Raw genomic sequence first — 23,140 nt, forward strand, 5'->3', positions numbered from 1 at the left:
GCACAGAGCCATGATTAAAATAATAACAATAATCAAATCAAAACAGCCCTGTGCACCAGAGGAAAGCTAACATGTGAGTTTATGGGTGGCGACAGATGCAGTATTGGTTTAAAAAAAAGGAGGCCAAGGAAAATGGAATGGAGAGACAACAGGGAAGGCGAGACGTGATTCTGATCTGACCTGATGGCTTCTTTCTGCTCCACGCACCAGGCACTTGAGATGGGCCTAGAAGAGGCACATGTCTCTGTAGCAGCCAGCTGAGTGGGAGACGTAGTGTGTGAGAGAGGGAGACATCAGCAACATTGCCCTGGGGTGTGTATATTTTTCATTCTTTGGCAAGCTAAAAGTAGGGGGGTTAACCAAAGAGTGAAATAAATCCACTAAGAGTGGTATACTCTCGGTTAGTATGCTGTTGCTCAGTATTTTTACCCAGAAAGTTGCATACTCCACCAAATATAAGGGCCAGAATTCTCTAACCTCACCTGGATTGACATTTCCAAACCAGATGGAAATGTTATTCACCCATGCTATGTTTCCTGTCATCATGGACCTCCTTTTTCCTGATGCCTGGGAAAAGCCACTTTGAGTCCCCAGTTGGGAGAAAAGTGGGATAGAAATCAAGTAAATAAATAAAGTAGGTTGGGGGGGGGGGGTTAGAATTGTGGTAATAGTGTCACAATCATGACTAAGTAGGGATCATGAATACAGAACAGTTACAGATAAGTAAATCTAAGTTCCATATTCACAAATGGTTACTTGGTCACGATTGTGGCATTATCACCATGATCATGACTCCTTCTCACCACACCCACTTTAATGGGCATCAGCTGCATGGCAAGAAGGAGGTCCATTCTGCCAGTGTTCAGAGTGCACACAAATGACATTTCTGTCAAGGTTTCTTTTGGGGGAGAGTCAGGATAGGAGAAGTTGCTTGGGAGGATGGGGATATAGCTTTCACTTTGTCATGACCAGTCCCAATTGATTGTTTATCATGCCACATTTTCAGCTGCTTTCAAAATGTCCCAGTTTTTCTGTTGTTCCTTGTGACAGAGAATATTGGCACAATTTTCTGACATGGATACAAGGGGTCTACTCCATTTGGGATTAACAACAGGATTCAGGCCACTGTCTGTGGTTCAAAGAATGCATTTCTACTGTTATGGAGGACAGATCAATAAAGTAATATTGTGATAGACACAAACAAGTTAACCAAAAGGTGAAATAAATCAACAGAGAAAAGGCAAATTCTACTGAGAGACTTCTTTCAGGATACTGGTTACCCATAGAACTTGGAAAGGTTACTTTTGGATTGTAGCTCCTAGAATCCTTACTGGACATGTTAGTTGAGGAATTCTAAGAGTTGTAGTCCAAAACCCTTTTTTTAAAGAAGCCCAGGGCCCTGAACAGTAGGAAGTCTGTTTACAGAAGGCTCCTGTCCCTGAGTGCTGAAAGGATGAAAAAGAAATGACTAGAAAATGGCAAACCAGACCCCCTAAGAGCCTCCTTTTACTGATATCTCCTCATGCCACCTCCTCAAATCTTAACAGATACCTCACTTTCTTGAGCCTACGTTTTTATAACCCATACCCAGAGTGTAGGAATGTCACCTATTTGGACTACAAATCCCAGAATCCTCTGGGCTACCCCACCTTACCTAACCTGACCCCTCCCTGTTTTGCCTTTATCACATTTTTTTTCACAGACAAGTTGGGAACACTAAAAGCTGAAATTAGATTTTTATTTTATTTTATTTTTCCTGCAGAGAATGGCACATTTTTAACAAAACAGTACATGCTTTACATTTGAACACCTTTTATGTTCCATTAAATAGAAAATGCTTAATGTATTTTCCCCCTTCCTTCCTTCCAAATACATATGATGTTTTTATTTGAGCAAGAGACACTCCCAGCTAAGTCGGATTAATTTAAATGGTGTTAAAGAATGAATAAGCATGCCAGAGGGAGAAAACAAGAGAATGTTTTATTTCTCCACTGTTTGGGGAGAAGATGGGCTAAAAGATTGGTTTCGTCCCAAGTATGGTTCCTAGGATGTTGACTGGGACTAGTCAGATGGCATGCATATTTAGCACTCAAGACCCACAATTAAAAAATTAACATTAAAAATTAAGGAAACCACAACCACCAACAACAAAAAATTAAACCTTACATTGAGAAAATTGGCATGCATGGGGGAGGGATTTCTGACCCCATTGGTTTACCAGTGCACAAAAGGTTAGTAGTTGGGTTAGGATTGCAGTGAGGAGTAGGATTCAGTGTTAATGGATGCATCTACACTGTTGCAATCATGAGGTTTGACACAACTTTAGGTGCTAGAGCTGCATCTTATGGAATCCTGGAATTTGGAGTTTTACAAAGTTTTACAAAGTCTTTAGCCTTCTTCGCCAAAGAGGGCTGGTGTCTAAGAAAACTACAAATGCCAGGATTCTGTAGGATGGCGCTATGGCAGTTAACGTGGTGTCCAACTGCATTATTCTTCAGCAAAGATGCAACCATATTCTCTGAGCTCAATGGAGGGCCATGGCAAACATCTCTAAAAGAAAACCCAGTAATACATTTGCCTTAGGGTTGCCGTACGTCAGAAATGACTTGAAGGCACACAACAAGAACAGGAAACGATGATTCAGTGTACATTTACTATATTTTCTGAACATACAACAAAATAAATAAATAAATACATACATACATACATACATACAGGGAATTGCAGTTTCATCAAATGTTTCTCAACTGCATCAGCTGAGATCCAGCTCTTCTGGTTGACATGCTCCACCAGAGGCGGCATAGCATGAGTCTCCACATAGGAAGTTATGCATTGATTCTGCTATGTAACCATTGGAACATGTAGCAAAGAATGTTACAGAATGTACAACAAATTATATGCACATCCACATACAATGTGACTCCATGTGTGATCTGAAATCCTTTGTGCTTTTAATATACTGTGTCACTGAATGTCCTAACAACATTGTCATACTGTGAACTGTTTTGGTTTTTGAATAAAGCTTGGATTTTTTACACTTAAGTTTGGATTTCTGAGCTAAAGTCAGTGGGTACATAACACTCTGCGAAGTCAAAGGCTTTGATGGCCAGAATCCATAGTTTTTCTGTTGGTTTTCTGGGCTATGTGACCATGTTCTAGAAGAGTTTATTCCTGATGTTTTGCTAGCATCTGTGGCTGGCATCTTCAGAGAAAGATCTTGCCGGCGAAACATCAGGAATAAACTTTTCTAGAACATGGCCACATAGCCTGAAAAACGTAATACTCTGTTGAATTGGATGAAAATGTCCATCCATGTCCACGTAACTCACATGTGTGACATCAACCTATCAACTTATATTAATATTACATGTTAATGCCTTTAAAGTGTTCTGATATTTTAAAACTGTTTTTAAGAAAGGGAGTAAGGGGAGGCCAACCACTGCAACACTATCTTTGCATCTAGAATCCTAAAATTGGAAGAGAACCCAAGGGCCATCCAGTCAACCCAATTCTGCAGGAAGACACCATAAAAACATCCCCAAGAGAGCCTCTGTTTAAAAACCCCAAAGAAGGAGACTCCAGCACTCTCCATGGCAGTGTCATATAGCTCTTACCGTCAGGAATCTCTGTTTGAGTCTTATTGTGCTGAGATATGAAGAGTGTACACAGCTTCCAAAACCCTGGCATGGAGGGAGCAGGTGAAGACCCTCTTCCTCCAATGTTTCTAAGAGGCAGCTTGCTTTGTGCCTCTCTACCTGTCATATTTGTATCTACAAGCTCTTTAGGCCTGTTTTCTGAAATCCATGGAAAACGACTTCTTACTTGCAAAGTTGGATGGTGTAGTGATGGTGGTGTTGGGGTGTGAGAGAGGAGGAAGACCTTTAGAGATCTGCACACATTCTTTGTAACTGCTACCAAATCCTGTTGAGATTTTTTTTTTGAACTCTCAAAAAGAATGCATTACAAATCCATGACAGTTTTCAAGATGAGCAAATTTGAGCAATTGCCTGTTTTTAATGCCATGTTGATTTTTAATTGTTTTAATGTCATCAGGTTTTCAAATGATAAGCTGCCTAGTAAATGTCAATAAATGGAAAAGTGGAGTGAAAACAATTTAAACAAATAAATGAACATTCAGAAAATGTGTATTTGCTTGTCTGCTTCTACGTACTTGCATGCATAACTGGGCAGAATTCGGTAGGGAAAATATGGGACACATGTGCTTCCTAGACCCCCTGTTGTCCCCCTCCCTCCCCGGGTCAGGTTTCTAGCTTCTCAACCCCCTGACACATAAGTAAAGCCCCTAAATTCAGTTTAATCTTTACAGGATAGGATTTTGACCCTAAAATCAATCCAAGCAAAATGAAACTTCAGTGAAAATGACGTGGAAGCTTGAGTTTATTGTTAGCAATTAAATTGTCACTCAGCCGTATTGGATATTATAGGTAGTTAGAGGCTTGTTGTGGTTCTTTCACAGTGCTTTCCCCTCTGCTCCCCTAAACCCCACAAAAATACTAATTTTGGGCCACAAAGCAGCTGAAAATGAAATCAGAAGTAAAGCAATGTGTCATCGCACCATCAATGCACTGGGGAGGATTGTTGGCTTGGGATTGATGTTTTCTTTGTGTGCCCAGCTGCAGAAATGCATCTGGATAGTATCAGGCTGCCCACCACCATCACCTCCACACAGCAGCCTATGGTCAGGATGAACCAGAGCAGGCTGTTGTGCCTTGGGTCCTTCCACAACAACCTTAAAAACACAGAGACAGGTGTAATGTCCATCTATATCATCCAACAGGAGTCTGTCCAGAGATCTATAGATGCACACACACATTGTTGCAAAAAGCTAGTAAAATGTGAGCTAGACCATGCAACTGTTAGGTGAGTTTGTAGTTGTCTGACAGACCAAAATCAAATCCTTGGTGATTTCCCTTCTTTTCCATTTCTTCAGCAGGCCCCTTTTCAATTTGAGCTTAGTTGGAAGTTCTTTATTCTTCCATCTTGGTTTCTTGAGACACCTCCATTTTTCCTCCTCATTGGAACTGTTTGAAATTGTGCCTTCAATACGTCACTTTTTAGAAACCTCTGTTCCTCATAAACTCCCTCCTTTATTAGTATTCATGACCATGGGACCAGTATTTCCTTAAGTTTATTGAAATCACTTCTCATAAAGGCTTCCCCTTTCCACTTTATAACAAACTCCAGAAGAACATGGTCACTCCCACCTAAGGATCCTGTCACTTCCACTCCATTAACCAAGTCATCCCTGTTGGCTAGGATCAGATCTAAAATAGCAGATCCCCTTGTTGCTCCTTCTACCTTCTGGCTGACGAAACTGTCTGCAAGGTAATTGAGGAACAACACACACAGTAGAGTATGTAGATGTCAGATGTTTGGCATAAGAGGGCATCTTTTGCCTTGCTTGCCATGGCCATGAATTCTCTTAATAGTGCAGAGTGAATTCCCTTTAGTTCAACTGGAAAGTAGGTCACCACATCGGAGTATTTTGACAGTACTTTTGGGAAAGACTTTTGTGCTGCTCTGCTCCCACAATTCTAAACCGTCCTGCTGTTTTGTTTATAAAACTTACACACTGAATTAATTCTTGGCTACATTAGCCACTCACATTATTTGGTATATTCAGTCTGGAGCCAGTGTGGTGTATTGGTCTGAGCATTGGAGTTTGACTCTGGAGATCAGGGTTTAGTTCCCCACTTGGCCATGAAAACCCACTGGGAAAGTCACACAGTATCAGCCCCAGAAAACCCCATGATAAAGTTAGGGTTGCCATAAGTTGGAAGTGACTTGAAGGCATACAACAACAAGAAACATTTTTTTCTAAAGTGCACCCAACTAGAATAGATCTGTTCAATCTGTGGAATTTACATACATGCTGATTTATCCTTTCCATTGATCCCTTAGGTCTACTCTAGGTAGGACAAACACCCTGAAAAGAAACCTAAGCATATACCCACAAGGAGATTTTTATAGCTCAAGGAAGCAGAAGACCAGCCTAAGGAGACCTCTGTTTAAATGCTTGGAAACATTCCTCAGGTCCATTCAGACCACATAATCATTCCACCCTGTCCTCCCACTGGGAGATGTAGTCAGAAAGGTAACTTTTCCTATTTCTGTCTTCCTTGTTCTCTGAACACAAACCAGTAACCAAGACTTAGAAGACATTTTATTTTAAAGAGCATTCTCTCTGCTTATGCAGCCATTTGTTTTCTGTTGCTATTGAGGAAACAACTTTTGATTTACACTTCATCTGAGAAGTATGAGAAAGCTACATTTATATTCCAAATTAGGTATATTAGGCACCTGTTGGTGCTCTTGGACATCTCAGCGGCATTTGATACCATCAACCATGGTATCCTTCTGGAGCGACTGAGAGAGTTGGCTATTGGAGGCACTGCATTGCAGTGGTTCCGGTCCTACTTCTCGGGCAGGTTCCAGATGGTGTCGCTTGGGGACAGTTGTTTGGCCAAGAGGGAGCTCAAATCGGGTGTCCCTCAGGGTGCGATTCTGTCCCCAATGCTGTTTAACATTTACATGAAGCCGCTGGGTGAGATCATCTGGAGACAGGGGGGGGGTGTTATCAGTACACTACTGACACCCAAATATATTTCTCTATGTCTCGGACTGAAGCAGTGACTGGCATCTCTCCTCTGAATGCCTGTCTTGGGGCGGTAATGGACTGGATGAGGGAAAACTGACTCAAGCTGAATCCAGGTAAGACGGAGGTACTTGCTATAAGAACCCCGAATCCAGGAATGGAGTTGTGTCAGCCAGTTCTAGATGGGGTCACACTTCCCCTGAAGGATTCGGTCCGCAGTTTGGGGGTGCTCCTTGACTCGTCGCTCCAACTGACAGCTCAGGTGGATGCGACAGTCAGGAGCACCTGTTATCAACTTCGTCTGATACGCCAACTGCACCCTTTCCTGGAGCCGAGGGACCTGGAAACAGTAGTACATGCACTGGTAACCTCTCAACTGGACTTCTGCAATGCACTCTACATGGGGCTACCCTTGTGCCAAGTTTGGAAACTTCAGTTGGTACAAAATATGGCAGCCAGATTGATCACGGGAAATTCTAGGAATGACCATATAACACTGGTCTTGAAGTCCCTGCACAGACTGCCTATTAGTTTATGGGCAAAGTACAAGGTGTTGGTGATTACCTTTAAAACCCTACATGGCTTGGGCCCAGAGTACTTGAGGGAACGCCTTCTTCCCTATTGTCCGTCCCGCACACTAAGGTCCTCTGGAAGAAATCTACTACAGCCAAAAAAATCTAGGCTAACATCTGTCTCCCAGAGGGCCTTTTCTATTACTGCTCCTAAACTATGGAACGACCGGCCGGAGGAGATCCGTCACATTTCCATTCTGACAGCTTTTAAGAAAGCACTCAAGACGGATCTCTTCCGGCAGGCCTTTCCAACTTAGTTACCCTCCCCAGATATAGAGATATTTGTCCCCTCATTTGTCTATTCTTCCCCACCTATCTTTCTGCCTATTTTTTTTTTTTGTTTGTTTGTTTAATGTTTTTAGTACTGGGAATGGTGGGGGGTAGGTCTAGGGTTTGATTTTTGTTTAACTCTATTGTAATTTGATGTATTTTACTGTTGTAACCCGCCCAGATTCTTCATGACTGGGCGGGCTAGAAATAAATCTTGATGATGATGATGATGATGATGATGATGATGATGATGATGATGATGATGATGATGATGATGATGATGATTATTATTCATGGGGTCTGCTGCCAAAAGGTTGAGACTCCTTTGCTTTTGCCAGCAGTGCTTTTGAGGAAGACATATTTTAGGAGCCCACACTGTATATCATTTAGAGCAGGGATAGGCATAGTATTGCTACATATAGATCCTAACTCTCACTTAAATCTAGTTAAGTCACAGCAAGCCTCCACTATGTCACAGGACAGGACAACTTTTGAATGTAATTTCTTTGTAATGTTATGACATCTTTATCCATCCATCCATCCATCCATCCATCCATCCATCCTTCCATCCAAATGATATATACGCCTTACCAACATCTCCTCCCCCCACATCTCTCTCTCACAGTCTCTCAGTCTGAATATCCTACACAAACTCCTGCAGATTCCTATCCATCGCTCAGTTTAAACAGGTTTTCAAGTCTCCGTTGTTGGAAGATGGGAACATTAAAGTCTCATTTGCATTTATAGCATCAAAAAAGGATGAACTAGATAAAGGGCTTCATTCGACATGCTGTGATTAAAAAAATGTGGAAATAATTTGCATGGAGGGTTGGGTGCTGCTAATTTTTTACTTAGGGGGAAAAAGGGATGGAGATAAGCATATTTCAAGGCATAGAGAGATATGGAGTGAAGAATATTTATAGATGCAAAGAGAGAAAGGGATAAAATACATCCTACTAATCCAAACGGACAGACTGGTACATCAGCACTACCCAAGACAACTGGACATTTGCATCCAGCAGTAGAAAGAATCTGAACAGATGCTCCATTGGCAGCATCCAGAATTTCCTAACATTTCAGGGTGTTCTGATCAAGGGCAGTTTCAGTGTTGAGACTTGGCAGCTAACATTGACAAAAGACCAATTTTCAGATGAGTTTACCAGGTCTTGCTTGGGTGGGAACACAGAAGTTATAGGGGTGGAAAGAAATAAGACTAAGGCAGAGATCCTGAATCAGGACTGTGTAGCAAAATCTGTGTGTGGAGTTACACATTTCTTTTCTACAACCTTTGTATTAAATAGCAATTATGCACAACTGAATCAAGACACCAAATGTGCAAATAGATACACAAACAAATGCACATGAGCCCCCCCCCTCAAGCCCAATAACACCACTTCCACAACCTTGAACTATATGTGGCTATTTTACAGGAGAGAAAAATGTCCAACCACTAAATAAATGTTCACGATCATAAGACATCAAGGAGACTCTAGTCGATATAAATTTCTCAGAGGAGGAATCCTATGCATCCTTTATCTTCTACCAGATTTTGATCAGCCCTCAAATTTTATGGCAGTTATGCTAAGTAATGATTGAGCAAATATCTCATTGGGTTTTGAGGAAATCAGTTTATGCAAAAACGAAGTCAGTTGAGCAGAGTTGTTCTTTACATTCCTACCTGTGGTCAACTTTTCCTGCTTTATAATTCAAAAATCTTATCCCATAATACACTTGGAGTATACACAATAGAACTCAGAAATTTTCTCTTTTTGGACTATAACTCCCAGAAATCCCTACACTGGACACTGGGCAGGCTGGCTGGAACCTTATGGAAGTTGTAGTCCAAAGACATGATTCTTCCAAGCAATGATGCATTGGGATGGTTGGTGTTCTTATGTCTGTGTGGCTTATTAAATCAATCTGTAATTAGTTTTTTCTTTTAGCAGAAAGAAACAATACCAATGAGTATCCTCGGCCCATTCTCAAATTGCCTTCCAACCCCATCTATTAATCCACATCTAGTTTGGGCTAAATTGAGCCTACTGTACTTTGGATATTTCATGAGAAAACATGACTCAATGGAGAAAACATAATGTGAGGACAAAGTAAGAGAAAAGAAAACTCACATTACTATCCTGTTTAAAGGGAACGAGCATCGAGATAAGTGCATTTATAGTTCAAGAGAACAGACAGAGAAGAAGCCAAGCTGCTCCAGGCAAGGTCATACATAGGGAGGCAACAAAAACACAAGCCTGGTCAAAACAGTCCAGGATTTAAGCACAAAGACGTTGTCTGAGCAAGGGCTAATGCCTGAGCGTTACCAATGAGAATAATCTGAAGACCAAGACAAAGTTCAGAAACCAAAAGAATAAGGGATGCCATACAAAGTCACAGAAAGAGCTTGGAGCTGTTGCTTGCAGCAAAGCAATGGTCTTCATTGTGTTCATTCACAGAGAGCTATTCTCAGGATTATGATTCATGCATGGCTGTGTCCTACTTAATTGCTGTGCTTGAGCATATGAGTGGCAAGCCAGGATGATGGGGTATGTTATCCCATTAGTGATGCCAGGGAAAAAAGTATGCACCAGGACATACTTCCATAAGTATGCACCCTAAATACCTTCATTTTCTTCCACATTCTAGTCAAAATGCAACTCAAAGTGTCACATTTTGGCCATAATTTTGGCTTGGAGATGGAACCAAAACAATAAGGAATGTGGAGGTTCTATGGACAAGGTTGAGGAATGGAGTGCAATTTTTGGGTGCAATTTTTGGGAAATATTTGCCTTTTTTCTTTTCTTTTCTTTTTAAAGAGGGGTTTGGGTGGCTTTGAGGGTAGAAGGCTTTGGACACCCCAAGATTGGGATCTGTTTGCAACATAGAGTTTGTGGATCACCCTCTTCTAGATCAACTGAAGAAGGTCAGAGCTTGAAGGAATAGGACTGTCATGTGCAGAGAAGGTCCAGCCTGTCTGTCCCCGATGCTCCATACACACGTAAATCTTCATGAATTCTGAACAATGGAATAAAGCCTTTGAATATAAAGAGATCTCAGTGTGTGTGTGAGAGAGAGAGAGAGAGAGAGAGAGCGCATGTGAATAGGAATGCAATCTTCAAGCATTTCTCCAGCGAGGTAAACAAACATGGCATTTAATCTTAATAAAATGAGAAGTTTAATAATGCGCTCCATTTTCGGCTGCTGAGACAGGCCAGATGTAAACTGCCCATTAACATTAGCTCTACATGACAAACCGCCCACCTACAACAATAGTTCATTGCAAACTGAGTCCTCTGGGCTGACAGAGGCCCTGGAATGGCAGAGAGTTAAATCACACGGTTAAGGGATTTAAATATTCACACATTAAAGGCAGCATTATCTGGAGAGAAAAAGGGCCGCTTTTGCAGTGAAATGAGACAGGGATGGTGGGATCAGAAAAGCAGTGGGTGTGGATGGATGCAGGGGGGGGAAGTCACAAAAAGAAAAGCAGAGAACAATATAAGGGGGGAAATTCGTATCTCAGGTGGCATCCTCACAGTAGAAATAATGCAGCTTGATCCTGCTTTAGCTGCTATGGATCAATGTTATGAAATTCCAGGATTGGTAGTTTTGTTAAATATTTAGCAGCTTCTGTTGGAGTGCTCTGGTGACACAACAAACTACAAATCCCAGGATTCCATAGGAGGGAGGCATGACAGTAAAAGCAGCATCAAGCTGCATTAATTCTGCAGTGTGGGGAGTAGCCTTAAATCACTGGTGCCCTCCTGTTCCTGACTTCTGAACAGGATTCAGACTGTGTTAGATGAGATAACACTCCCCCAGGAAACACAGATCCCCAGTGTGAGGGTACTTCTGGATTTAGCCTTGAGTCTGGAAGTCCAGGTTTGGGTAGGAGTACGTTTGCACAGTGAAAACTAGTGTGCCAACTGTGTCTGTTCCTGGAGAAGTCAGACTTAGCCATGGTAACATATGTTATTGTTGTAGTAGTTGTTAACAGCCTTTGAGTTGATCTTGACTCATGGTGACCCTGTGGATGAGACATCTCCAAGACTTCCTCTCCACCACTGTTCTGTTTTGGTCCTGTAAATTCATGCCTGTGCCCTCCCTAATAAGAGTCGATCTATCTAGCAGGTGGTCTTCCTTTCTTTCTGCATCTCTCCACCTTTCCTAGCATTTTGTCTTTTCCAATGAGTTGTGCCTTCTCATGATGTGGTCAAAGTACAACAGCTTCAGATTGATCCTCTTGGCTTCCAGGGGGGTTCAGGCTTGATCTGTCCAAGGATCCATTTGTTTGTGAAAGTGACTTAGGCTGCATCTGCACTGCAATAAATAAGCCAGTTTAACACCCACAGCTCAATGCTATGGAAACCTGGGATTTGTAGTTTGTTGTGGTACCAGAAGTCTCTAACAGAGAAGGCTAAATAACTCACAAAACTACAAATCTCAGAATTCCATAGTATTGAGCTATGGCAATTGAAAGGGTGTCAGACTGCATTATTTCTGCAGTGCAGATGCAGCCCTTTAAAGGGCTATATTACTTGGGTCCAGGCTATTTGAAGGACAGTATTTCCCTTTTTGAGCCCATTATTGCTTTAAGATCTTCTGTTCCTCTGACTCTCTCAGGCTCCTTTGGTGTGAACAAAGGAGAGGGCCTTCTTAGTGGCTGCTACCAGTCTTTGGAATTCCCTGCAAAGGGAGGCCAGGATGGCTTTCTCCTGCCATCAGCAACTGAAAATATTCTTGTGTCACCAGGCTTCTGAAAATTTAATGGGGTAGGCTTTTAGTGATGTGCTGTGCTTTACAATGTTTTGTGGTCTGTTTAATCTTTTACTGTATTTTATTGTTTTTAATGTGTACTCTTCTAAACTGGCAAATTTTTAATTGCTTTTTAGATAACTTAGGGGCTGTATAGACCGGCCATTAAAGCCAGCCTGGGGGCGGAGTCAGGGAGTGGTGTCCATACAACATATGCCCTGACTCCGCCCCAGGCTGGTGTGATGGCGCGTGCTGCACCACACAGTCAGCGGCATCACGGCGCTCCTCTGGCGCTGCATCTACATGACACAGCATTAAAGGAGCACCAAAAAGCCATGGTTCCATTGCTATGGTGCCCTTTCTGGGGCACAAAAAGGAGCCACTTTTTTGAGGCTTCTTTTTGCGATGTGGTAAGGTGAGAGGCCGCGGCACATAGGTGCCATGGCTTTGATACGGCACTAAAAAGGGTGGTGTGTACAGCCCCTTATATATATTGTTATCAATATCTTTGTTAAAACTTGTTTTTTCTTGCTCCTAAGGACAGGACTGGAATAGAGGGGCACATTTAGGTTAAATATGAGAATAAACATTGCTATTGTGGGCCTTCAAATGATTTCCAACTTATGCAATTCTAAGGTGAACCTTTCATGGGAATACCTTGGCAAGAGGAGGTTTAACTTCACTTTCTTGACAGAGAAAGACAGAGTGTGACTTGGCCAATGTCATCCACTGGATTTACATGGCTGAGCGGGGATTCAGACCCTGGTCTCCAGAGTCACAGCCCAATACCAACAACACTACACAATACTGGATCTTTCATGAGAATAAATATCCTACTGTAAATGCAAAAGCTGTTCCACTGTAGAACAGTCTACCTGAAGAGGTGATTACTTCTTTCTTTCTTTCTTTCTTTCTTTCTTTCTTTCTTTTTCTTTCTTTCTTTCTTTGACAGATAATTCATCTATCATGCAAAGATGATGTGGTTATACACCCCATGAAAACTTGACTATATCAGAGGCAGTCAACTAAATCAGAGGTTTTGGACTTCAACTCCCAGATAGAACTAACTGTTGTCATAGAATCATAGAGTTGGAAGAGACTTGAAGGGCATCCAGTCCAATCCCCTGCCATGCAGGAATACATAATAAAAGTACTCCTGAGAGCACTCTGTTTAAAAGCCACCAAAGAGGGAGACTGCACCACACACTGAGAGAGTGTATTCCACTGTTGAAAAGATCTTACTGTCAGAAATTTCTTCCTAATGTTGAGGTGGAATCACTTTTCTTGTAGTTTGAATCCATTGAATCCATTATAAATAAACAGTATTATTATTATTATTATTATTATTATTATTATTATTATTATTATTATTATTGCTCCATGTCCTATTCTCTGGAGCAGCGGAAAACAAGCTTGCTCCATCCTCAATATGACATCCCTTAAACAAGGCTATCATATCACCTTTTTATCTTCTCTTCTGCAGGCTAAACATAACCAACTCCCTAAGTTGCTTCTCATAGGGTTTGATGGTTTCTAGACCTTTCACTATTTCAGTCACCCTCCTCTGGCCTTGCTCCAGCTTGTCAACATCCTTTATGAACTGTGGTGCCCAGAACTGGACACAGGATTCCAGGTGAGATCTGACCAAAGTAGAATAGATTGGGACTATTTCTGAGGTCCTCATGGCCACAGATTTCCTTTCCCAACTGAGGAATGGACTGCATTGGGGTGGGCAACTGCAGATGGATGGGGGGGGGCACACTGTTATCTTTCAACACACCAGAAGTGAAGTTGTATCACACCAAGGATAGCATTTGTGTTGATTTTTGGCTGATTTGGAAGGGAGGAGAGAATTTGGAGGAGAGGTTGGAGGGCTTTGGGGGCTTTGCTAGAGACTTCAGGGGTCACAAATTGGGGTTCCAAGAGCCGCATGAACTGTGCCTGCCCTTAGACAAGATGGCCATTGAGATATGATTCTGTGATGCCACTTTCAGTCCTTAGCTCCTATGATGCCCAATGATATTCCAAGCCAACCAATTCACAATGGGTCTTTGTGCCCCATGTCTTCATCTCTCCTTCCCACACACATACACCAGTATAGGGACTGTCCTGTAAGTGTGACCCATATCAGGAACAATTTAAAAAATAATTAAAAATCTGGAATTGTAGATAAAGCTTTTCAACAGCATGCTTCCTTATGCCTCAGATAAATATCCTCCGCTATTTTCCTAACTTGCACTGTATTTATGTGACTCAACATGTATTTTTAGATTATTTTAGAAGGGCGGGGGGGGGAAGAAACTTTGGCAAAGAAGAGGGGAAAGAAAAGCAATCAAACTCTTCAGCAAATGTTTCTCACTAAGCTCTTGTCCCTCAACTGGCTGGGGGGGGGTGCCCTAACACAAAGGTGCAGATTTTTTTAGAAGGATCACATGGCAACATCATTTCCCCAAAGATATTACAGGTTTAGCCTCCTAAAGATAGCACTGAAATGCATTGCATGATAAGCAGTTTCTGTTAAACACGGCCTTAATCCAGGCATTACTGCCGACTTCGCATTGGAAAAGCTCTCTGGTTTTGAGAGGGCAGACACTGAGTTTTGCTTTTGTTTCTCCTGTATAAGAACTGTCTCATCAAGTCAGATCAAGGCAGATAGCTCAGGGAGGGCAGATCTGTTAGGGAGGGATCTGTCAACAGCATGGGGGATATTTTCCTGAGATATCCAGGTTGACTAGACATCCTCCTTTTCCTGGGCATCCTACATTTCACCCTTATCTCTAGTGGTCATGAGGGACTCCAGAAATCTCGTAGCACCTTTGAGACTTACTGAAAGAAAGAGGTTGGCAGCATGAGCTTTTGTAGTCATAAGTCTACTTCCTCAGATGCATTTGGAAACCTATCGATTAACACTACTAGCTCGTCCCCTTCAACAAATGTGCCGACTGGACAGCATGTCTTTGCTGCAAATAGTGGGATAGGATAGGGTCCTTCTAAAATTCTTCATTCCAAGAAGAAGAAGGAGGAGGAGGAGGAGGAGGAGGAGGAGGAGGAGGAGGAGGAGGCAAGCTTTGTCCCCAGAGCTCAGGGTGTGTTTATTTTCAAAGGAGAAAAAGAAAGAATCCCATTGAGGAACAACGTTTTCCACTTTGAGAAGTGTATCTACAGTTTGCCAGTAACTTTCCTGGCCACCAAACCTCACTTCCCTTCAGTTCCTTCTACCATGTTGGGAGCAAGTGATCTGCCATGTTGGGGACTAGGAATAAGGATGCTTGGAAGGAAAATGGGGATGTGACACCATGGACCACCATTTGTCTGCACCCAGTTTGATGAAATATGCTTACAACATACAGTACATGGGATGCAACAAGGATGGGAAGAAAAATTGAAAATAATTAAGAAATGATTAAAAAATCTGTTGAAAAACCTAGATGAGAAGATTCCTGGACTGATGAGTTGCAGCATTGTTTGGGATATATTCTGCCCAGATTCATTTTGCCCCCCCCCCCTTTGTTGGTACACATTTTATTACTAAAATGGCATTCACAGAAACACACACATGCCAATATGGAGGCAGGAGTCGGGCTGAAGCCTTCTAATGACAGATTCTCCTCACCTCCCTGTGCCTTTTTTCATCTCATAAATTCATTCCAGTCTCTATCTCCTCAGCTCGAGTGAGCATTCATCTCTCTTCCTTTACAAATATATCCCAGAACGATGCTGGTTTGGCAATAAAGGCAGGCGACTTGCATTATTGGCTTTGCATTAGGTTTGTTTATAAAAGACAAGGCATATTAATCATAAGATGTCAAATGCTGGGGAAAAAGCAAGCAGCAAGGCAAGAAATGTATTCATTAGAGGAAGCCGGGTGTCAAGCCGACTAGGTGGCGGGGCTGGATTGATGCACTGCCAGAGAGTTTCACTGCCTTCAACCTTCCTCTGGAAAAAACCCTCTCAAAAAAGCAAACTTCAGCTTGGCTTTTTTCTACCTTCCATTTCCCTTGCGACTAAAGATGTGGAAAATTCTTAGTGTTGATTTGGTAGCATTCCTCTGAATCCCACTTGGATCTTTGTCCTAGCCTTTGTACATGTCAAGTACAAGACCTTGGCCAGTATCCTGTTGGTCTTCTCTGCTATAATATCCCATCTATGGAAAACTCAATCATGCCCTGCTTCAAGAACATGGACTTGGACTCTGACTCAGGAGTCTGAAGCAGTGGACATATTGGGACCTGCTGAGGAACCAGAGCATGAAGAGGTTCCAGAATCATATGTCTCACAGACTGGCCAGAATAAAGTACCAGCTCTGGCAAAGGGTCCTGGCCGTTCGGATACAGAAGACCACTTACCCCTACCTACTTTCTCTGAGTGGAGACAACAAAGGGGGGGCTTGAGAAAGTCTCAGAGGATTTATAGGAAGCAGCAATTAATTAAGCAGCAGTTGCGTTGAGCTGCTGATCTCCAAATTCCCAGCTCTGCCATCCAGGAGTTGTGGGAGATTATCTGACCTATCTGGCTCCCCGTTATGTTCCTGAACTCTGTGTTTGACCTGGGACCCTATCACATGGGGTTAAAAGAGCAGTTTACCTTTCCCAATTTCAATGTTAATTCGGGAGGCAGCCTGTTCTTATTACACCTAAATCGCTGCCCAATTGCCACCTGGGTCCATCCTGGAAACAGCCAGGGTCTAAGCCACTTCCATGGCCTTTTATAGAAGCTTCCAACTTCTAAAAATAGCCACGGAAGCCGCTTAGATGACCCTGGCTGCATCTGGGATGGACCTGGGCAGCGATTCAGTGGCAATTTAGGTGTGATATGAACTGACTGCCTCCTGAATTAATGCTGAATTTGGGAAAGGTAAGCCGCTCTTTTAACTCCATGAGATTGGATCCCTGGACTGTGTTTGTTGACTCTGGATATTGTTTATCTGACTTGGATATTGCTGAACTGGACTTGAAGCTTGTGAATGAACTCTCATTGGGACTTAAGGCTTGTGTTTACTAAAGTACAGTAAGTGCTGCACTGTAAGCTACTCTGGGATTTTGCTTGCTCATTACTCGCTGGCATCTGCTATCAGCTGTGTAGCCATCAGCCTTTGCCTGGTGCCCAGACTGCGTTTGGGACAAACTCTCCCATTGGAAGCCCAGTTAACATCAGTACTGGCATCACTGCAGCCCCACATCAAAACATGGCGTTTTATTAAAGCTTTTCTGGCACATTTTTTTAAAAAAATATCTCCTTTATTTACTTTTGTTGCAGTGATATGGAAAATGTTAAATCAATACATTAACTAAGAACAGTAACAAAGTATCTGAAAACCAGAAACAAGAGTAACAAAGAAGAGGAGCATTAAAGATACTGTAGGTGGAAGAAAAGAAAGCCATGGCAGCTGAGACCTTGGTTTTATGTATTGATTTTTAAAAACAGATTTTTATTAACACTATCAGTCATGTATGCATAGTTAGATACCAACCAACCCACAGCATCACAAAAAACCCATTGATCATAACTGCATGGCTATATTAAAATTCTTCATATTGTTACCTTTACATATTAGAACCTTCTACCTCTCCAGCATTCAAACTTAATTTATTTGAACTTCTTTTGCACTTCCCACCTAGTCTTTGTTGGATTCTCCTTCTTAATTTTCTTGACTCTCTTTTAACAATGGCTGCAGAAATAAACCAATTTGACTGAGCAAAGCTCTGGTGCCACAACAAACTAAAATTCCCAGAATTCCATAGCATTGAGCCCTGGCAGTTAAAGCGGTGTCAAACCAGATTATTTCTGCAGTGCGGCTGCAGCCTAAGTCTTGTTTAAAATAAATTGCTTATTTCACCTCTAAATCTGTTCGCTTTACTTTTTAACCCAACTCTGTATTTGTTCTTCTTATATCCGTGTGACAGTGACATATATAAAAGATTTTCAAATTATTTTCCCCCTCACATTTCTCTATTCACCTTACAGTGTCCTTAACTTAATTCATTCTTTGCTTCTAGTCTCACTTCACTTCATATGTGATAAGCTTACCCACAAAATGGATCCTCCTCCCCCCCCCCCAAAAAAAAGTGATGAAGATGGTGGGCAGTGAAGGGATATTTCTTTATAGGAAAAAGAAATAAAGAGGGGAAAAGAATGGCCAGAAAATGGTCTCTAATGTGTCCTTTTCTTTGGGCCTAATTGATTTTATCCAATTTGCACATCTGTTGGGGCTTAAATTATTTTAAACTGTTTTAATTGGCTTTAAATTGGTTTGTCTTTAAGTATTAAATGGTGCAATATGCTTTTAGTCATTTAAAATTATTGTTTTTCTTTCCAGATATGCTAGATTGATTTTATTGTAAGCTGCCCTGGGATCCTTGGGCATAGAGCGGGCTACAAATATGTTAACAACTAAATAAATACCCACCTGTAAGTTTCCTTTTGTGTGCAATTGTACATGTTTGGCCATTGTAGACACTCCAAAATCTCACGGGTAAAATCTGGGACATGTGTGTCTAGGAAACTTCAGAGTGTGGTCAAAACCTATTAATAAAGAACACACAAACTAGGAGAGGCTACGGCAGTTTTCTTTTGCCTGCGTTTACTGGGAAGAGAAAGATTCCACCTCTCCTCTTTTCCTAAGCCCTGCTGAGTTAGTTGAGTGTGAACTGCTTTTGCATATTGAAGTCAGTTTGCAGCAACTGTAGTAAGTTGAGGGCAAAGTGGCAGGAGAGAATAACTGTGGCATTTTAAAAGCAGCTGAAAAAGTGAGATGGCAGAGTAACTGGGGTGTCCATATGAAACTGTGAGATTCTTGAGGCTTGCCATCGAACAATGGATGTATTCAGCTCTCAGTTGTATAAGGAATGCAATCTGAGGAACTAGGCACAAGTCTACAACAGCTTATGCAACCAACTTCTTCCATTTAGTGTCAAAGGTGCTTCAAGATAACTTTCCAGACCGATTTTCAAGAATAACACAGCTAAGTCTTTGAATTCTAGTGTTCTACAGATCCAGTTTGCTTCTTGTCATGAGGTCTTTGAAAATTGCAGTTTTTGATGACTATTTGTAATGCAAAGCTCATTTTGTCCAAAATTTTCCTGTGAAATTTTTCTGTAGAAAACAGCATCTTCTGTGCAGAAAACTAAAAAAAATGTTTCTAAATGCTGTTCCAAATGCTGTTCTCTGTGCAAAACAACCATAAGTGATTACTTTTGTAGAATGAGTCTCAAACTAGAAATGTTTTTATCAGTCCAGGACTCTTTCATCTAGGTTTTTCAACATTTGAGAAATATATTTTTAAACCATTTTTTCCAAATATTTCCAAATATTCTTCCTATGCCTACCCACTACTACTGCCAAGAAAGCCAGACAAGAAGGTTTACAGTCTTAAATACTAGGCTTTGTCAACAAACCTAAGCACTCTACCTGCAGCAACTACTTAATTCAGTTCTGCCTCCATGAATGAGTGGCATTAAAGTAGGTTTGAGCAAACAGCATCACATCAGATGTTGATGGACTCCAACTCCCATCAGCCCTAGCTGGAATAGCCAATAGTGGGCCACACTTTGCTTTTGTTAACTGTCATCCAGTTTGACTTTGATTTATGGGGACTCTATGAATGAGAAACCTCCAAGTTACTCCATTATCAACAGCACTGCTCAGATCTTGCCAGATTAGGGCTACAGTTTCCTTGACTGAGTCTATTCCCTGCCAGTTTACCAAACAAGGAGCCCATACAGACTGGCCAAAATAAAGCTGCTTCGGGTCACTTTGGGGGTGTGCTGTTTAAATGTCCTAAGAGTCCAGAAGCCACGCTCCAGTGGCATGGCTTCCAGACTCTTAGGATGTATGAATCATTTAAACAACATACCTCAAAGTGACCCAAAGCAGCTTTATTTTGGCCTGTCTGTATGGGGCCTTAATTGTCTTTTCTAATGAGTTACATCTTGTGGTATAACTATGACAGCTTTCGTTTAATTATTTTGGCTCCTAAGGAGAGTTAGGCTTGCTTTGCTCTTGCAGAAATTCATTTGTCTTTTTAGTAGCCCATGGTGTCCAAACAACTCTCCTTCATTCTGTAGAATTCGCCCCTGTGCCGACGGCCAATTAAAAAAAATCTTTCTCATTCTTCTATCACAGGAGGAATTAGCGGAAATGCAAGGAAATGAGCGAGGCTGAAGAAAAAAGCAAACAAAATCATCTCCAGCTGTAGCTCAATTAAACAACATTGAGCTGCTTCTGCAATCCATTCACCTACTTCTTTGCTACCCCTTCTTCTGATGCCACATGAGACATTTTCTGTAGCACATTTTAGAATGCAATTGAAGAGTCTTTGACTTGAATCAGCAAACAGAAGATCTGTGTAGCACAGGGAGCCCTTGGTATGTGTGGGAGTTTTGTTCCAGGACACTTGTGGATACCAAAATGGATGGATGCTCAGATCCAATTAAATACAGTGGCATAATAAAATAATGTCCCTTATATAAAATGGCAAAATCAAAGTTTGCTTTTTGGAATATGTGTGTGTGTGTGTAAAAAATTTCATGGTTTAATCAGTGGATAAAGAATCAGTGGATTTGGAGGACTAACTGTAGTTGCACCCCTGAGCACTTTTAGAAAGAAGGCCAGAAGCAGAGACAGCAGTCTTCTTCACTCCAGCTGAATAATGGAAGAGAAGGAGTTAGAAGCAGAGAAAGGGTAAAGATAGAGGAAGGACACCATCACTGATCAGCCTCTTTCACTGGGCTTTAAAGAAAGGGAGGGATCACCATGCAAAGTTCTGTAATGTGTTTAGGGATCCAGCTATTTCCATGGACTTTCCTCCCATTTCCAGGACAGCTGTCACACAAGGAGGACTCAATCCATCAACCCCTCAATGTAGTGTAAATGTCTCCATGAGGAATTATGCTATGCTGAGCCATATATCCTCCCTCCCCATAAAGTAACACCATAAAGCTTCCCTACATGGCTATTCTGTGCTTTACAGTGAGAAGGAAGGATTGAAGAACCATCTGGTTGTGTCTCCATAAGCAAAAAGAAGTGCAGAGACCCCTGGATGACCCAGCAGATCTCAGCACTGATGTTACTACTGTGTGTCTGTCTATGAGGACATAGAAGCATACAATCACAGAGATGGAAGGGACTGGCAAGGGCCATCCAGTCCAACCCCTGCCATGCAGGAACTCACAATCAAAGTATTCCCAACAGATGGCCATCCAGCCTCTGTTTAAAGACCTCCAAAAAAGGAGATTCCACCACATAGCCAGATGCTTCTCTGATCCTGCCTTCTGTGACACTGGATCACTAACAGTTTCTTTCAACATGCAAGTTACCACTTGAGAGGTTGCTGTCATCAAGTGATGACCAACAATGTATGAATCAACAATATTTATTTATTTATTTAGATGTATACCACCTTGCCTTTCTCCCTTGGTGAGATCCAAAGCTGCATTACTGTATGATCACAGGAGTACTACTTCCTCTTGGTCTTTCTAGTTTTGTTTTGTTTTGAGTTAATAATGTTGATGGATAGTAGCACATTGTAAAAGTAAAAGCCAATCCAACAACAAGGAAAGAAAACAAAGGCCAAGACAAGTTCTCCACTCCCAGCCAACTAAGATATGAACTGCTTCATGTTTCGCCTCCTTAGAAGGTTAAGACAAACCCAACAAGGAGGAAACGTCTCTTAATGGTGGCCTTATGAAGTGGAATGCCTTCCTGAAGGAAAGCCTTGAAAGCAGCACCATCATGGATTTCAGAATAAATTTCAGGGCTGTACCATTAGAAAAAGAAAGCTGTGTGGTGTAGTGGTTTGAGTATTGGACTAGGACTCTGGGATACCGAGGTTGAAATGTCTACTCAGTCATCGAATCCCACTAGAAGATCTCCCTCTCAGCCTCAGAGAAAGGTGTTGGAAAAATCCAGCTTCCCCCTGTCTTGCTGTTAGATCAACTGTACTTAGATAGGACAGAAGCAAAATACTTCTGCTTTCTCATCTAAACTCTCCAAATTTGCTCTTCTTAATCCTTGAAATGTACGGTCATAAACACCAAGTAACTACACCCAGTGACCCAGGAAAGTTTCTAGGGTCATTGGTCAGATAAAGACTCCCCACTTCTCAGACTCCACTATTCCCATTCCACTTCCACCTTCCTTGGAGGTCTTTAAGCAGAGGCTGGATGGCCATCTGTCGGGGATGCTTTGATTGAGAATTCCTGCATGGCAAGGGGTTGGACTGGATGGCCCTTGGGATCTTCCAATTCTATGATTCTATGAGTGTGTTCCACTGTTGAACAGCTCTTAATGTCAGGAAGTTTCTCCTAATGTTGAACTATGAATCTGGAGACCTGGGTTCAAATCCCTGATAGATCATGGGAACCCACAGAGTGACCTAGGGCATGTCACATTGTTTCAGTGTTCAGCCTCAGAAGAAGGCAAAGACAACCTCATATTTCCAAGACATCCCTTAGAGATAGGGTAACCTTAGAGTTGCATAAACAGGAAATCACTTGAAGGCATACAACAACAACAACAACAACATTTATTCTCATATTTAATCAGAGTATTCACTCAGTTCTAGGAAAAAACTCCTGACACTGTGAACTGTTTTGACAGTGGAATATAATGCCTTGGAGAGAGGTGGAGTCTCCTTCTTTGGAGGTTTTTAGACTGAGGCTGGATAGCCATCTCCTAGAAGTGCTTTGACTGTATCTTGCTACTTGGCAGGAGAGGGTTTGACTGGATAGCCCTTGGGATCTCTTCCAACTCTAGGATTCTATGATTCAATGACAATACAACAAGTTGTAAAGGGCAGGAAGCCACATCACCACCACCACCATTCAGAAAAAAAAGTTTAGAAACAGAAGTCAATGCACATTGACCTGCATCCTACTGTTAGTCCTAACTAGTGCAGAGCCCAATGACTCAATGGGATTTACGTACATATTGC

The 23,140-nt window shown here is 41.8% G+C and overlaps 1 protein-coding gene across 10 annotated transcripts in view; it reads right to left on the reverse strand.

Moving 5' to 3' along the window:
* Positions 1–23,140, reverse strand: part of TSNARE1 (t-SNARE domain containing 1) — a 485,050-nt gene that overhangs the window by 113,773 nt on the left and 348,137 nt on the right. The window contains exon 12 of one of the 10 annotated variants that reach the window (XM_042464558.1): positions 22,805–22,966. The exons of the other annotated variants lie outside the window; for them this stretch is intronic. Coding sequence (XP_042320492.1) covers positions 22,907–22,966 — 60 coding nt within the window. The 3' untranslated portion in view covers positions 22,805–22,906. Of the gene's footprint in view, positions 1–22,804; positions 22,967–23,140 lie in introns of those variants that run through there. 10 annotated transcript variants of the gene reach the window in all.

Source organism: Sceloporus undulatus, chromosome 4 (genome assembly GCF_019175285.1).
Source record: "Sceloporus undulatus isolate JIND9_A2432 ecotype Alabama chromosome 4, SceUnd_v1.1, whole genome shotgun sequence".
Lineage (NCBI taxonomy): Eukaryota > Metazoa > Chordata > Lepidosauria > Squamata > Phrynosomatidae > Sceloporus > Sceloporus undulatus.